The 17,092-nt window shown below is 44.5% G+C and overlaps 1 protein-coding gene across 2 annotated transcripts; it reads right to left on the minus strand.

Moving 5' to 3' along the window:
- Positions 1–176: 176 nt before the first annotated feature.
- On the minus strand, positions 177–8,831 carry serinc1 (serine incorporator 1). Of its 2 annotated transcripts, XM_034076099.2 has the most exons (11): positions 8,663–8,830; positions 8,344–8,488; positions 7,860–8,021; positions 7,565–7,758; positions 7,389–7,468; positions 6,970–7,107; positions 6,695–6,864; positions 5,486–5,576; positions 1,522–1,663; positions 1,218–1,439; positions 177–855 (listed from the first exon to the last, which is right to left on the minus strand). In XM_034076099.2, exons 3-11 carry the CDS (start codon positions 7,893–7,895, stop codon positions 717–719), a joined length of 1,212 nt encoding a protein of 403 aa, XP_033931990.1. In that variant the 5' UTR covers positions 7,896–8,021; positions 8,344–8,488; positions 8,663–8,830; the 3' UTR covers positions 177–716. The 2 variants fall into 2 exon arrangements, with proteins under 2 accessions (XP_033931990.1, XP_033931989.1); XM_034076098.2 differs by lacking the exon at positions 8,344–8,488 and having other exon boundaries at positions 8,663–8,831.
- Positions 8,832–17,092: the final 8,261 nt, after the last annotated feature.

A 17,092-nucleotide genomic window follows, 5' to 3' on the forward strand; every position in this document is an offset into this window, starting at 1 on the left:
TCACAGATTTGTATGCTTCTATTCCTACCTCCTAATATTCATTCACAGGACACAATGAAGAGTTTAACAGAACTGCTGAAGAAGTCATCCCTAGCCGAGACCCAGCCTCTGCCAGTGGTAAGGCGAGTTTGACATTTTCTTTCTGTTATGCCGGTCTTTTTAGAAATAAAACACACTGCTTTTACTCAGTTTTATTAAACTGCATACAACATACTTTTACATGTCAAGAGAAAAATTATATTAGGATAAAAGCACAGGTGAGACAAACACACAATGTGCCTGCTAGGTACATGAGAAACGACATGCTAATGCTAACACTACCAAATAACTTAGAGAAGTTTTCAAACAACCATTTTCCATTTAAAGTCAAAATGTAACACGAAGCAGGAATGCCTTTGTTGTGATTGTGCAAGCACACAACATGGTGATTAGCTACAGCGACCCACAGCTGGAGTTCTGCTCACACACACCACCATCTAACTTGGTTTACATGAAGTGGCATTCCCATTAGTAATACTGCAGTCAGAGTTCACTGTTACACACAGACAGCTGCTGTCACATCAGCTTTAAAGAAACGCATGCAGCTCGGAAAACTATTTACAATGGCAACAGCATGGGGAGCCCCCCAGCTGCACTGATGCATGCTGGACTTCCTACTGAACTAACACTGAAGCAGGGCATGGTGGGGGTTTCGGGGGGGCAGTGCAGTGGCTGCTTCAGTCAAAGTCTCTGTTGACCAGGACCAGAGGAGCCACCAGCGTCCACACATAGAGGGCGATGCAGATCCAGCTGGAGGAGATCTTCACCCACACTGAGGGCCACTTGCTGGTCATGGCCTCGTAGTTGGAGTCAGGACTGCAGAGAGAACACATCACATGACTCACTTAAAGAGCATAACTCCATACAACAAGATTAAACCTCAGTGACGCAGAAATGTGAAACGCATGAGGGCAACTCGTATAACTAATATAAACATGACTTCACCCATGATAACTGCAAACATGTTTGTTTGGAACACAGGTGTCAAACTCAAATCAAATATATGCTTGGATATTATTGACCTATAAACCTATTATTTTATATATAGTAGTCTTAAAGTTACAACCGGCCCTTTGAAAGCAACTAACATGCTAATGTGGCCCGCGATTAAAATAAGTTTGAAAGCCCTGATCTAACGGACTGAAGGAAGCATGAGCAGTCAGTGAGCGGACACCTACCTGTACCAGTTGGTGAGCGTCATCATGATGTAGAGGGAGGCCAGGAACAGCATGAAGTGGAAGAAGGAGTAGGAGTACGTGACTCCATCCTTCTCGTTGTCCACAGCCCGGTTCACTCCCCCCTCCTCAAAGCTGTCAGCCTGCGGCCCGTCCTCGATCAGGGCCGACTCATCACTGGTGAGGGTCAGCTTGTTCACCTGGGCGTTGGACGAGTTACGGATACTGAGGGACAGACAGCTGTTAGCTGGACAGACGGGTTCACTAATGTGGGACTTTATGAAAGATCTCTAAAGGACCTCCTCACCTGGAGTACAGGACACACATGAGGAAAAGGATCAATCCCACAATCCCCTGGGCGTCCCACCACTGCACCACATGGTCCTGCCCCGCGGGGCTGGTGCTGTTCAGTCCGATGATGCCCAGAAGGCTCGGGTTACAGTTCCTATCTGTGAGCAACAACAAAATATTTTCACCACACACACACACACACACACACACACACACACACACACACACACACACACACACACACACACACACACACACACACACACACACACACACACACACACACACACACACACACACACACACACACACACACACACACACACAATGTATACATCACTTCAGGGGACATTACATTGACTTTCATGCATTTCCTGCAGACTTATCCTAACCTTAACCAAGTCTTCACCCTAAAATTAATGATTCCCCTCATGGGGACCTCCAATTTGTCCCCATATGGGAGGCGAGTTCCCACACGTGACTGTGTAAACAGATTTAGGTCCCCACAAGTATAGTAATGCTAGGACACACACACACACACACACACACACACACACATTCTCACTCCCATCCCGTCACATATTGACGGACGGTCAGGGCCCCTCCCCGTCGCTATATTACGTACAGGGTACCCCTTACCCGTCAGGCTTCTACGGGCAGGGCGTCCCATAGACCTTCATTGCGGACAGCGGACCCCTAGACGGTCAGGCTTCTACGGGCAGGGCGTCCCATAGACCTTCATAGACCACGTGATCAACAACAATGGCCGACCTTCGTGTTATTCTCCGTGGAAAATGCCTATTTTAAGGTTCATTTGGCCTTAAAATGCGTTTTGATGTCATTGTATGCGAGTAATGAGTTTTTATTTCTGATTATTTGTGCAGTACATGTACATGATGTTTAGTTTGCTAGTTATGACGAAGATTACTTCATGACTGCTAACGTTTTTTTGGTGGAAATGTGTTTTTTCACAGCAGAGTCACCCTCTGTACTCGGACTTATTGGGAGAATCTAACGGCAAGAACATCCCAAATATTCATGTAGGTCTCTATTGTAGACCTTTAGTGTTGCCGTCTGTGAGGAAAATACATGGGGCTCAGAGCCTCGTATTTTTAAAATCTTTTTTCCTTCTAATTTGTTATTCTTTTCAAAATAACACACTTTTATTTACTCACCAATAACACACAATTATCCTTGCTTTTATTTATTGGTTTGATTCCATAATCTCGGGCTTTTTTGGCGTCCGTCAGGAACTGAATTTCAAAATAAAAATAACCGGAAACAGACGTAGGCATTTCGAGCGATTACCCAAGATCCTCAGCTACGCTGATTGGATGTTTTAGCCGCAATGCATGCTGGGATTTGATGTTTATATTATATGAAATCCGGAAAACATTTGAAAAGACTAAAATAATACTTAATTCCGAGTGTTCTTGCTTTTCTCTTTGAAAGTCATCACATAATGGCATTGTAATACACGGTTCGGCTGCATTACATATTACAGATATGTCGTAGTTCTTTATTTAGAGCGCCCTGATGAGAAGACCTTTGGAAAAACTGAAGAAATGCCGCCGAAACTGAATACTTGACGTGGATCATAAATATATCAACAATTACAAAACTTCTCAATTTCTCTTCACACAATACGTCTCCTTGCAGTATCAACACTAATTCGGCTGACTTTTACATTTGATCTAATTCACAGATAGGTTATATTTACACCATAACGGTGCACAGCTGATAGAATAGGACTTGTAGTTTTTAAAGATATTACTGATTTGAATTGGATTGAATTTTGAATGTAAGAATGTAAATACTGAGTCTGAAATAGTATAGCAATATGCTGTAAAATTATGTGAAAGCATGAATAAAACTACACATGTTCAGATGTTGTACATACAAGTGTCTGTGTGTACCTTTTGTGCCTAGTGGTTAAAGCACGTTATTGAATTATTGTTTTTATGTGTTATATTTGATTAAAAAAATATTAAGAGTACATATACTTTCATAGGGGGAAAGTAGAAGGTCTGTGATAGAAATATAGAATATAAAAAATCAAGAAGATACTATAAGTGATCTCTACAATAAAACAGTTTAGTGCAGGATGTACAAAGATATTAATAGGAGGAGGTGCAAAACAGAAAAACGAATTAACCTTTATTTAAACATTAATATCTTCTTTTAAATAAGAAAAAAACTTTGGGGGTATCTATCTACAGATAAATATTAAGCCTGACAAAGTACTTAACGTCTAATATATTGCTTTCCTGCAATGTTAACTATGTTGAAGCACTTATTTTAACTGATATTATACACATTAATTATACTCTTATGTACATACATAAGAGTATAATTAATGTGTATAATATCAGATAGAATAAGAAATGTGCAGAATATGACAGTTTAATGGTGGAGGTACACACATATTGATAGATGTCTTGTAATGCACTGTTGAGGAACCTGTGACCCAAGTGTTTCATTCATTGCATAACTACACCGTAGTTGTGTAGGATATGTCAATAAACCTTTGAAAATCTTGAAAGGGATGTGCAAAAGAGCCATAATATACAGTCTTTAATTAACTAAGTAGAGAATAACGAGTAATGAATATACTTTATTACTTGTCTCCATTCATGTCAATTGCAGATACATGTTTAGTCTTCTCAATCACCAACTATCAAATATCTCTCCTGATTGTTGGCACTTGACAATCACCTTACCTGAATTTTACTCAGGTGTAACTAAAGTCTGATTTAAGGGTTGTTTATATTTCACATAATTAATCAGAATCTGCGAAGTAACTCAAATAAATGCAGTGGAGTAAAAATACCAGGTTAACCTCTGAATTGTCGTGGAGTAGAATTACAAAGTAGCAATGAGCTGTCATGTGGGTATATATTGATGCTGCGCATTATGGACACAAGTGATTTTCACCCATTTATTAATTATATGTTTTACATTTGATAACACCAATGTGTTTAATACGGGCAACTTCTAATTGTGGGAAAAACGAAAACGTTCAGTAGAGACGTCCCATAGAACATTTTGCGAAACACAATAGTGTAGTGTGTAGTTCTGGGGGGGTGTTCGATTCCAGTTTTGGATAGTCTGGCGTGGTTTCGTTCCATTTCACACAGCTGTTTGACGCTCTGCGTAACCTTACGGGAACTGTAGTCCTAAACGATAGCTGGGGATTATGGGTAGTGTAGTGTCTTCGGCCATCCTAAACTCAGAAATGTTGACAATCACAATGATGCTCGAAATGTCCCTTATAGGCCTACGTCTGTTTCCGGTTATTTTTATTTTGAAATTCAGTTCCTGACGGACGCCAAAAAAGCCCGAGATTATGGAATCAAACCAATAAATAAAAGCACGGATAATTGTGTGTTATTGGTGAGTAAATAGCAGTGTGTTATTTTGAAAAGAATAACAAATTAGAAGGAAAAAAGATTTTAAAAATACGAGGCTCTGAGCCCCATGTATTTTCCTCACAGACGGCAACACTAAAGGTCTACAATAGAGACCTACATGAATATTTGGGATGTTCTTGCCGTTAGATTCTCCCAATAAGTCCGAGTACAGAGGGTGACTCTGCTGTGAAAAAACACATTTCCACCAAAAAAACGTTAGCAGTCATGAAGTAATCTTCGTCATAACTAGCAAACTAAACATCATGTACATGTACTGCACAAATAATCAGAAATAAAAACTCATTACTCGCATAAAATGACATCAAAACGCATTTTAAGGCCAAATGAACCTTAAAATAGGCATTTTCCACGGAGAATAACACGAAGGTCGGCCATCGTTGTTGATCACGTGGTCTATGAAGGTCTATGGGACGCCCTGCCCGTAGAAGCCTGACGGGTAAGGGGTACGCTGTACGTAATAGAGTGACGGGGAGGGGCCCTGACCGTCCGTCAATATGTGATGGGATGGGAGTGAGAACGTGTCGTGCGCGTGCACACACACACACCTACCAGGCTCGTTAGTCATGGCGGACCAGGTGAGGTACATGGTGTAGAGGGTCACCAGGGAGGACTGCAGCAGGCCGGACCGGGGCTGGGACTCCTGCAGCAGAGAGCAGAGAGCAGGCTTCACCAACACACACACACACACACACACACACACACACACACACACACACACACACACACACACACACACACACACACACACACACACACACACACACACACACACACACACACACACACACACACACACACAACACACACACACACACACACACACACACACACACACACACACACACACACACACACACACACACACACACACACACACACACACACACACACACACACACACACACACACACACACACACACACACACACACACACACACACACACACACACACACACACACACACACACTAGAAGTGCCTGTGTCGCCAGAGAGCCTCCTCCCAGCGCTGCATCGTTATTTGTATTGTCTCTATGACGATGATATCTTGATAATGTTTCTCCACCGATGTACAGACCAGTTTCCTCCCTACTCTAAATTGAGATGGAATAGGTTTTCATCGTACAAGCAGCCAGGAGATGCTTGCTCTCAAATTGTGTCTGTGCTTCAGTGCCGTGGAGCAAGGAGGACAATCTGTGTGCAGAGAAAGGTCACACACTCACTGGCAGCAGCAGCGTCCGGAGGATCCAGTCACGTACAATGGCGTTGGCGCTTTGTTGGGACAGTGTGTGAAAGCTGCTTCTCCGCCCAACTCTAACGTGATGTATGTCGTATTATGTAGTAGTATGTATTATGTAGTAGTATGTATTATGTAGTAGTATGTATTATGTAGTAGTATCTATTATGTAGTAGTATGTATTATGTAGTAGTATGTATTGTGTAGTAGTATGTATTATGTAGTAGTATGTATTATGTAGTAGTATGTATTGTGTAGTAGTATGTATTATGTAGTAGTATGTATTGTGTAGTAGTATGTATTGTGTGTGTGTGCTGCGTGGACAGACCAGACAGAACACACACACTGCATGCCACCTCTCTCACGGGGCTCAGTTACCCTTCGTTCATCCTCACATGGGTAATGAAAACAGAACACGGAACCACAGCGTCAGATCTTACCTCAATACAAGGTTTCAATGTTTATAGGAAGTCAATCATCTTTAATTAAACATGGCGTGGGAAGTGCATGAGCAAGAGGTCACCTGGATGTGCGGCAGGATGGAGAGCACGGAGGAGCCCAGGCACAGCAGCATGTTGATGCTGATGAACACTTTGTTCTCCGTGCAGCCGTCGGAGTGGGTGTAGTAGACGTAGAACAGGACCACAGACACCAGAGACATCACGTAGTTGAGAGTGGTGACCGAGAGCAGCGCTGTGGACACAACACAGCTGCATTACACGCGTGACACACGTGAAGGAACATGTAGGTGCAGTGTATCACAGCGGGGTCATCCACGCGTAACAGCAGTCACCGTACCTGCATACCAGCAGCGAGAGTTGCCCTCCTCCATCTTCTCCACCCAGGACTCGTTCCAGGAGTGGGCGAAGTCAATGAGTAACACCAGCTGGATGAGGATGAAGCAGAAGGCTCCGGCCATGCCGACGTAGAACCACACTGAGGAGGACGGAGCGAGAAGACGTCACTGCATCGTCACACAGAGCTCATGTACACCGCATGCAGACACCAGCCTGCTCTGAGGCCCGCTGGGACACTAACAAGACAAGCACTACAGGACTGAGCACTCTTCACAAACACTGTCAACAGATACTCTCACCATTCAAGGCTCTTTTTCAAGACATTCTGAGATGTGCGGTGTTACAGTATGTATACTGTGCACACACGTGCACGCTTTGTTGCCTTTCTTTCAAGGGGACGGGCAGTGAGAGAACCGTTACCCGTAGTGAAGGGGCCTTCGGAGATGAAGAATGATCCAATGGTGATGGCAGCTGCTGCAGCGAACTTAAAGAACCAGAACCTGCAACAACAGGTCTGAGATCAGTACTGCTCACCACCACAACATGCATCAGGTGACTCAATGTGTCTACATAATGGTGGGTGGACCGGGGCTCACCCGTTGTGCAGTGCGGCGCGGGGGTCCTGACTGCTCCTGACTTTGACCATGAGCAGGGAGAAGAGCAGGAAGAACATGGCCATGCCGAAGCACACGCGGTACACAGCCTTGTAGCCAACCAGCACGTCACAGTTCACATGCCCCTCCACCCCAGGTATGGAGGAGCCCGTCCCCCCTTCACAGAAACCTGGAATCTGCAGCAGCACACAGCAGGTTAGCCTTCAGGACCAGCTACCCCCCACGTTGTGAGGACACTTCATATGTCCTGCACTGTGCCCACAGCTCTCTCCTGTACCTTCTTCAGCTGGCCCTCCATGCCGGGCATCAGCATGATGCCGGCCACGGCCACGCCCAGCAGCAGGAAGAAGGCGTAGATCAGGCGGGTCACTGTGGAGTTGTTCCCACTGGGACAACAGCGACTCAGCAGGCAGGGGGCACTGCCACACAGGCAGGGGACCTACACACACACACACACACACACACACACACACACACACACACACACACACACACACACACACACACACACACACACACACACACACACACACACACACACACACACACACACACACACACACACACACACCACACACACACACACACACACACACACACACACACACACACACACACACACACACACACACACACACACACACACACACACACACACACACACACACACACACACACACACACACACACACCGTTACTCTCATAGCCAGGCAGATAGACAAGTGTGTGCTGGTGTGTGTTTCGCAATAAGTGACACCGACCTGTTTACACGGTGTCCTGATTTCAACGTTACACAAGCTGCTCTGGTGACGTCATCCGTGTGTTTGTTTACATGATATGCATGCCAGATAAAAAAATGTGTGTGTGTGTGTGTGTGTGTTATTTAACGCAGACATTACGTAAGAGCTGTTTTCCAAACAAAGGCAGGCCCACACACACACACACACACACACACACACACACACACACACACACACCCACACACACACCGTCAGCAGTACACGGACAGGCTGGGCCTTTGTTATTGCGCAGTCATGACACCATCAGCAGCCAGACACAGAACCACCACCCCCCTCTCACCCAGCTCGCCATGGAGCACAGTCCCAGCACGGCTCCCATGATGCCCGCGGTGTGTTCTGCTGTGAGATGGTGCTGCGGGTCTCTCAGAGGTGGATGATGCTTATGCGTCTGCGTCTCCGTCTTCTGCTTCTTCTGCTTCTTCTTCTTCTTCTTCTTCTGTCTCTGTGTGTAATATGCACAGCAGCGCTCTGCTGCCCCCCCCAGGCCGCTCCCACAGGCTGTTCACTGGGGTCTGTTGGGGTCCTTCTTCTACTGTATACAGATTTACAAATATCGTATTTTGACCATAATCGAAATATTCGGTTATTTTCAAAAGCTTTTTTAGTCTGATGCTTCGATTCATTTGGGTATCCTTCCTTTCAGCAAAAGGATACCCAAAATCTAAATATTAATTAACCAATATTAAAGGTGGGGTAGGTACGTTTCAGAAACCGGCTCGAGGCACACTTTGTGTTATATTCCATGGAATGCTCTTAACGTCCCGATAGCAATGAATATCTCAAGTGCTCCTTTGACAAAAAATCCATAAAAAAAATGCATCTGTAGAAGCCGTACTACTGTAAAAAGTGCCGCCCAGTTAGGATGATGGGCTGAGAGAAGTAATTTGTGTTGCATCGGGAGATACCTCTTATAATGTACCCTCGAGAGGAACTATTATGTCAAGAATACACACGTGGTATGAGGGTGAGAGGGCACAGCGGACGAACATGCTTGAGCAAGCAAAGCACATCGCTGTCAGGTGACCACGGGACGTCTGGCAACAACGATCATTATGTGGGCGCCACAGCGCATTTCATTGATCAAGACTTCCACCTCCGCAATATTAACCGCCTCCGCCCGTCACTCACACCCAACAGCACCGCCATCCTCGTCCACGCCCTTGTTATGTCCCGTATCGATTATTGCAACTCCATCCTCTCTGGTCTTCCTCAGAAATCCCTACGTAAGCTCCAACAGGTCCAAAACTCAACCGCCCGTATCATCACCAGAACTCCTTTCATTAATCATATCACTCCGGTTCTCCAACAACTCCATTGGCTCCCCGTTAAGCAGCGCATAGACTTCAAAGTGCTGCTCCTCACCTTCAAGGCCCTTCACACTCTTGCACCTCCATATCTGTCTGAGCTCCTTCACATCTACACTCCCTCTCGTACTCTCCGATCCTCCTCTGCCTTCCAACTCACTGTACCTTCTGCCCGCCTGATCACCATGGGGTCACGAGCCTTCAGCCACTCTGCCCCCCGTCTCTGGAACTCTCTCCCACAAGACGTCCGCAATATGGACTCACTCCCAACCTTCAAATCCAGCCTGAAAACACACCTTTTTAAACTGGCATATTCCATTTCTTAATCTCTGCTAAACTGATTGTTGTTTTTAATTTTTTAAGTCTTGTATTACTGTGTGCTCTTCTTTAATTATGCTCTGTAAGGTGTCCTTGAGAGTTTTGAAAGGCGCCCATAAATAAAATGCATTATTATTATTATTATTATTAAGACTGGACTCTGCAGTCGTCTGCACTGCGAGTAAACCCGAGGAGCGACATTATGCCGAGGCATGTGCTAACCATTTTCTGGATGTTGCAAACGAATGGGAAATCAAGGACAAGTGGACCACACTCGGCACTGACTCGTAACATGGTAGCTGCCGCGAGGCTACTTCCATTTGAACACCTGCCTTGATGGCCCACAAAAGAAACAAAGAACGGCCAGTCTCACTTAAAGACAGTGGGTTTGAAAGTGTTCTGGCACTTTAAACATAGTCCATCTAACGCTCAGGAATTAAACTAAGAATCACTTGCTCAGGACGTTGCAACAAGATGGAATACTACGCTGGAGATGGTACAGAGGATGCAGAGAAACAAATCTCCACTGACCACTACCCTGGCGCAGCAAAAGAGCAAGGTTGCCATGGTGACTGACCCGGAGCTTGCCAAACTGCAAAAGCTGGAGGAACTATTGAACCTTGCAGGTAAGTTATTTATTTCTATGTGTACCGTTTTCTCTCCCTCCCTCTCTCTTTCACCTGTGTGTGTGTGTGTGTGTGTGTGTGTGTGTGTGTGTGTGTGTGTGTGTGTGTGTGTGTGTGTGTGTGTGTGTGTGTGTGTGTGTGTGTGTGTGTGTGTGTGTGTGTGTGTGTGTGTGTGTGTGTGTGTGTGTGTGTGTGTGTGTGTGTGTGTGTGTGTGTGTGTGTGTGTGTGTGTGTGTGTACTGAAATGTTTAACACCTTGTGCTTTCCATTGCAGATATGTGACTGCCCTGCTGGGGGAGAGCAGTGTGTCTCCTGTGCAGTGGTCTTGCCAGCCTTACGCCACTTGTTCAGAGTTATGGAGCCCTCAGCCGATGATCCAGTTTATGTTCTGAGGTAGAAGGCCTTTACCACAGACCTAGCTCAAGGGAAGGATAGCACCAACCTCTCATGGCTGAAGATCACTACTGCCCTTGACCCTAGGGTTAAAGACCTTAAGTGCCTTACACAAGATGAAAGGAGTGCGGTGTGGGCTTCAGTACGCACCTGATGATGAGAGAGACACGTGCACAACAACCAGCTGCTGAGACAACAGAGGAGCCGTCACCAAAGAAGAGGAGGAGGATGTCCATCTGGCCGTGTTCTTCTGATTCAGATACCGATGACGAGGAAGAGTCCATAGAGCATTGTCTGATCGCTACAAAGCAGAGCCAACAATGGACATAGAGGGGTGTCCACTACAATGGTGGTCAAAGAGAGAGGGAGCACATGCCAGGCAAGTACCTGTCGACCCCTGCACCCACAGTGCCTTGTGAGAGGTTGTTCTCACTCTCAGGCCACACCGTGCACAAGAAGCGAGCTTCTCATAACGTCAACAAACTGCTCTGCCTCAGGAACTGGCTGAACGTAAAGAAGGACTAAGTCAATGTCTATGGAGTGAAACATGTTCAATGTTCTGAATTATTTTTTGTATTTGCACTGAGCATATGTGCACCTTAAGCCATTCAAATGGTCTTTGAATTTAAATATACTTTCTCTGTGTTAATTCTACATTAATTTGATGATTTTACATAACTAAATATTCATTATAAGCTTCAGTCTTAAGTAGAAAAATGCAATTAATTTATTGATAGATTAATCGCAATTAATTACAGAAATTTGTGCGATTAATTCGTTTTAATCTATTGACAGCCCTATTATTAAGTACATAACGACTGATGTGCACATTAGCATAATGACTAGCTAGCCGCTAGCTGCTAACTGCCGCCTCGTTAATATCAAATCCATCATAATAACAAATCATTACCATGCTGTCATGCTGTTACGTGTACGCAAATTGACGTGCTTGATGTGAACGAGCATTTTCGTTAAAGTTGCGCATGCGCTATGAGCGCACATACGGGTACTTCTCAGGCATGCTGGGTAATCTGTGACGTTTCGCTCTCTCAAAAGTTGGGCCATTTTATCATCATGCGCCAATGAGCAACTCTCATAGGAATGAATGAGGCCCCGCCTCCCACGCTGTATCCAGTTCTTATTATACATCCATGGTAAAGATAAACGCATGTAGTGCTGAACCAAGCCCCCAGGAAGTGCGCCAGACTCAGATGAAAATATTCGTGCTGGCCAAACGGCGGTACTACACTTCCGTTAGGTTGCTGGTCCCGGAAACACTTTTTCCCATTGACTTACATGGGGAAAGAGTGGTCTGTAACTCGTTGGATAATTTTTTTTAAACTAAATAAACTACCCAGTATGAACACTTGTATAGCCCTTATTAAAAACATTCGTTCCTCAAGTTAAAAATGTGCTAATAACGTTATTCTGAGAGTTATTTCCTTCTGCATTATGAACGCGCATCTAACCCACGGGACCGTGCCGCCCGGCACGTTCATGTTACGTGTCCCGACCAATCAGAGCACACTGTGCTCACAGGAAGGGTGGTGGCTGGAGCTATTGGAGCTACAACGAGCCGTTAAAGGCAGAGAGTGAAATTCAGTGAATACACGTAGTTTACAGAGATGCTGTTTGAGAAACCAATGTGAGTTGCGTTTCTCTTTACCCATGGATGCACAATAAGAACGGACCCATATCGTCTCACTGCCCACGGAGCTGTAATCATGGATGTATTGCACATGTTTGCTGTAATTCATTATCATACTACATGGGCTGTATGATTACATCTTGTACCGTAAAGGTTGTATTAAATAAAGTTAATATTACTTATTATAAGTATATATATATATATATACATACAGTGCAATAATTTCATGCTAAATGAAGCTCTGTTGCTTGGATATCACTAGATCCTGTTACAGCGTAATATAAGTACATAACGATTGATGTGGACATTAGCATAATGACTAGCTAGCCGCTAGCTGCTAACTGCCGCCTCATTAATATCAAATCCATCATAATAACAATCGATTACCACACTCAAAAAAATGATTTGTTAAACCAACATGATTTAATTACGTGACAAAATTATGTTACTCTAATTTAAATATGTACATAATACATGATTCACTGTTGTTAACCCAACACATGTTTATCTCATTCATCCAATGTAAAAGTAATACTTCAGGTTGACATATTTTACTTTAGCTTAACGAATATGTGTTTACCATGTTGGTTCTATTTAATCCAATTGCATGGAATTGTGTCACATAATTATAATATGCTGATAACACTAAATGTAGTCTAACAGAACCATTAAGTCACAGAAAGACAATTGTGCTGATAAAAACCTTTATTAGAACAAAATGAGAAGTTAACATTGTCTCTCTAACATTGACTGATTAAAACACATTATACACATTATAAAACAGAACCTCACAAATGGTATCAAAAATGTCATTCAAAGGGTTTCAGACATTTTCCTTAAAATAGCAAATGTCTGAAAACATTAGACATAACTCAAAAACATTCCTAACAGAGAGCAAATTACCCTACAAGCCAATTGTCCGGCTCATCACAGTACATACTCAAATACAAAGATACATCCAGACTGTATGAGCTCTTTCTTACTCCACCTGCACAAAGTGAGTGAGTGAGTAAGAGAGAGAGAGAGTGAGTGGCCGTTTCTCAATGTCGAGTACACCTGCTGCAGAGCCACTATTTCAAATGTTCAAGTATACTACGTCATCGAGTGGCGCCGAATGCTGGGCATTTAACATGCATTTAAACCGTCCTTCGGCGCCACTCCATGACGTAGTATACTTGAACATTTGAAATAGTGGCTCTGCAGCAGGTTTACTCGACATTGCGAAACGGCCAGTGAGTGAGTGAGTGAGTGAGTGAGTGAGTGAGTGAGTGAGTGAGTGAGTGAGTGATATCCTGGAGGACTCACTCTGCCCCTAGTGGACAGGTGTACTCTCTGCCCCTAATGCAGGAACCTCAGGTGCATGTAGAAACCTCTGGGGTACATGGGCAGATTCTGGTAGGTACTTTTAAAGACATTTGAATGTCCCACTGTCTGGCTTCCTGCATCAAGTCAAGTGCTCGGCGCAGTTGTGTGGATAGAGCGCTCCTCTGTTTTCATTTAAACAGCTCCTTATATCCGTTAGCGCAGCTAGCTAGCACCAGATGCTAACAACAACAATGCACGTAAGGTCTCTCTCTCGCTCGCTCGGGCCACATTACACACACCCTCCCGGTCCTCCCGATGGCCAGTCGGTGCCTGCCGGTGAGCGTGGAAGTGTGGTCTGCTGCAAGCGGGCAGCAGGAGCGGGGCTGTCAGCATCAGCTTGTAGATGGTATTTTAAACTCGATGCGCTCTGAAACTACGGGGCGGCCCAGGAAAAACATACACATGCGTTAATCGCGTTAAAATAATTAGTGGCGTTAATTTTTTTTTGCGTTACCGCGTTATTAACTTGACAGCCCTAATTATTATATGTTATGGCAACCACCATAACATAGCCTATATGCACCTCTATGTTTTAGTAAGTTACTGATGTAAATCAAGCAAAGTCAAGCAGTTCTTAAGATTACAATGTGCTAAAACTTCAAACTTGATAAAAGAAAAAAAGATGCTGATTACTTGCCACCTGTAAGAAGAGGTTGCCCTGCTGCCAGCAAGGTCAATGTGTTCGTTCCCAGGACACCTGTGAATAACAGACATGGTTAGTGTAGAGGCTAAGCCAACGCTTTGAGCCTCAGGATCCGCTTGGTGGGTGTAATTGACGCACACCTTGTTTGCTGCCGAATAAAAGTTAGAAACAAAGTTTCCAGTTCGAAATAATCCATTTATTTCCCTTTTTTACTGGTTTCCTCCCATCATTCACCACACAATGTTTATGGTTTACACAATACCTGTTGCTTTGTTTTTAATCCCGTGCGTGTGTGCTCCTTGTGTGTGTTCTCCGTGTGTGGTCAAAAAGTGTATGGGCCTTCCGGCGGAACGTCTCCCCAACACACACAGGTTCCTACCTTTATACCCACAGTTAATTGGCTCCTACACACCAGCCCCTAATTGATAGTACAGGTATCAATTAAAACAATTAAGGAGCCAAATGTAAAAATCATATTTAATACATAGACATCCTACACTTCCTGTACTAAACAGTTTAGTAATAGGTCGCACAATAATGTTGGTCTTGGTCTGTAGCTTGACAGAGCGCACCAGTCCTCCTTTGTCAGGAAAAACCTCCAATATGGTTGTGATCCTATTTGCCACAAATGTGTGGAAACGCTTGACCTCGTTGTTAATGTACTTCAGAACTGAAGTACCGTCTGTCCAAAACACAGACTCATCCAAATGAAGTTGCCGCTCTGATTCTAACATCATATCCACTCTGGCAGCCAGAACAGCAGCTGTTAGTTCCAGTCGTGGAATGGTCACCATTTGTATGGGTGTAACTCTAGCCTTTCCCAATAGGAAAGCAACATGAACATCGCCTTTCAGTTCAGTAGCCTGATGTAAGTTACAGTCCCGTAGCCATGTTCACTGGCATCAGCAAAGTGATGTAGTTGAGAGTGTATGGGTTCACCGAAGTCCTTTGGCTTCATACACCTGTCCACTTTGAGTGATGCCAACAACTTAATGTCCTCCAACCACCGTCTCCACTGGTGTACGATATCTGGTGGCATGGCATCATCCCATCCACAGCTTCTCCTGCTAAGCTCGTGTTGCATTATCTTGGCTGGCAAAGTGACTGGTGCCAACATACCCAAAGGATCATACACCGAGCTTGTTGTGGATAGCATGCCACGTCTGGTTAGAGCCTGCTGTTTCACTTCCATCTTGAATTGAAAGGAATCTGACTCGACGCACCAGAGTAGTCCCAAAGCTCTCTCAAGAGGAAGATTGTCTCTACCCGGATCCAGGTCCTTTAGCTCTTCAGCCTTCTGCTCTTCCGAGATTGTCTGCAAAACTGCCCGACTATTGCTGATCCATTTTTCCAGCACAAAACCTCCTCTTTGACAGAGAGCATTAAGATCTTCAACCATTTGTATTGCTGCCTTCTCTGAGCCCAAACCCATCAAACAGTCGTCCACATAGACATTTCGCTTAACTGCTTCAACAGTCTCAGCAGAAAAGTCAGACTTGTTGTCGTCAGCAGTTTTCCTTAGCGCATAGCTAGCTCACCTGGGAGAAGAGACAGCCCCAAACAGATGCACCGTCAGTCTGTGTTCCTGGTCTCTCTGGTGAAGTCTCCCTCTGGCCACCAGAGGAAACGAAGGACATCTCGGTCTTCTTCTGTGACTTTGACCTGGTGAAACATCGCCCGTATGTCGCCCATGAATGCCACAGGTTCCTGCCTGAAACGAGTGAGAACTGCAAGCAGTGAACTGGTGAGGTTGGGACCTTGATAAAGTACATCGTTGAATGATGTTCCTTTAAATGTGGCACCACAATCAAACACCACTCGGAGAGAGCCTTTTCGTGGATGGTAAACACTGTGGTGTGGGATGCACCATAATGTTCCACTGCCACAGTGCTGCTGTGTTGGTACCTGTTCAGCATAACCCTTTCAATCACTCCATTCAGAAAGCTGGCATATTCCTTATGCAACATTGGGTTACTCACAAATCTTTTCCTCAATCCAAGTAGCCTTTGCTTTGCCACTGCAACGTTGTTTGGAAGAAGGACGTCAGGTGTCTTAAGGGGCAACTTCAGGCTGTAGTGTTGCAGATGTATTCATGATTTCCATACATTGTTGGTCTTCCCTTGACTTCTCTTTTTCCTCTGAGGGCTTTTCAGTAAAGTCATGATTATACTGACTGCTCAGCATGAGCTCCAATTTGGAAATAGAAATCCTATTCACCACAACAGAAGAAAGCTCCATGTCAACATCGCTGCCTCCATGTAAAGGACCATTGATGGCCCATCCCAACACTGTTCTTATAGCGTATGGGCCATTTCCACAACTGTTGACAATTTCCCAAGCTTCCAATCAACATGTCAACATTGGCATTTATGCTGGGAATATGCTGATATGAACTTTTGACAAATGATTCCAC

The sequence above is a fragment of the Pseudochaenichthys georgianus genome, chromosome 24 (assembly GCF_902827115.2).
Source record: "Pseudochaenichthys georgianus chromosome 24, fPseGeo1.2, whole genome shotgun sequence".
Lineage (NCBI taxonomy): Eukaryota > Metazoa > Chordata > Actinopteri > Perciformes > Channichthyidae > Pseudochaenichthys > Pseudochaenichthys georgianus.

Coding starts and splice junctions, on each gene's coding strand:
- serinc1 (XM_034076098.2), bottom strand. CDS start 8,701: ATGGGAGCCGTGCTGGGACTGTGCTCCATGGCGAGCTGG. Junction 8,022..8,662: donor TGTGCTCCATGGCGAGCTGG/GTGAGAGGGGGG, acceptor GTGTGTGTGTAG/GTCCCCTGCCTGTGTGGCAG. Junction 7,759..7,859: donor TGGAGGGCCAGCTGAAGAAG/GTACAGGAGAGA, acceptor GTGCTGCTGCAG/ATTCCAGGTTTCTGTGAAGG.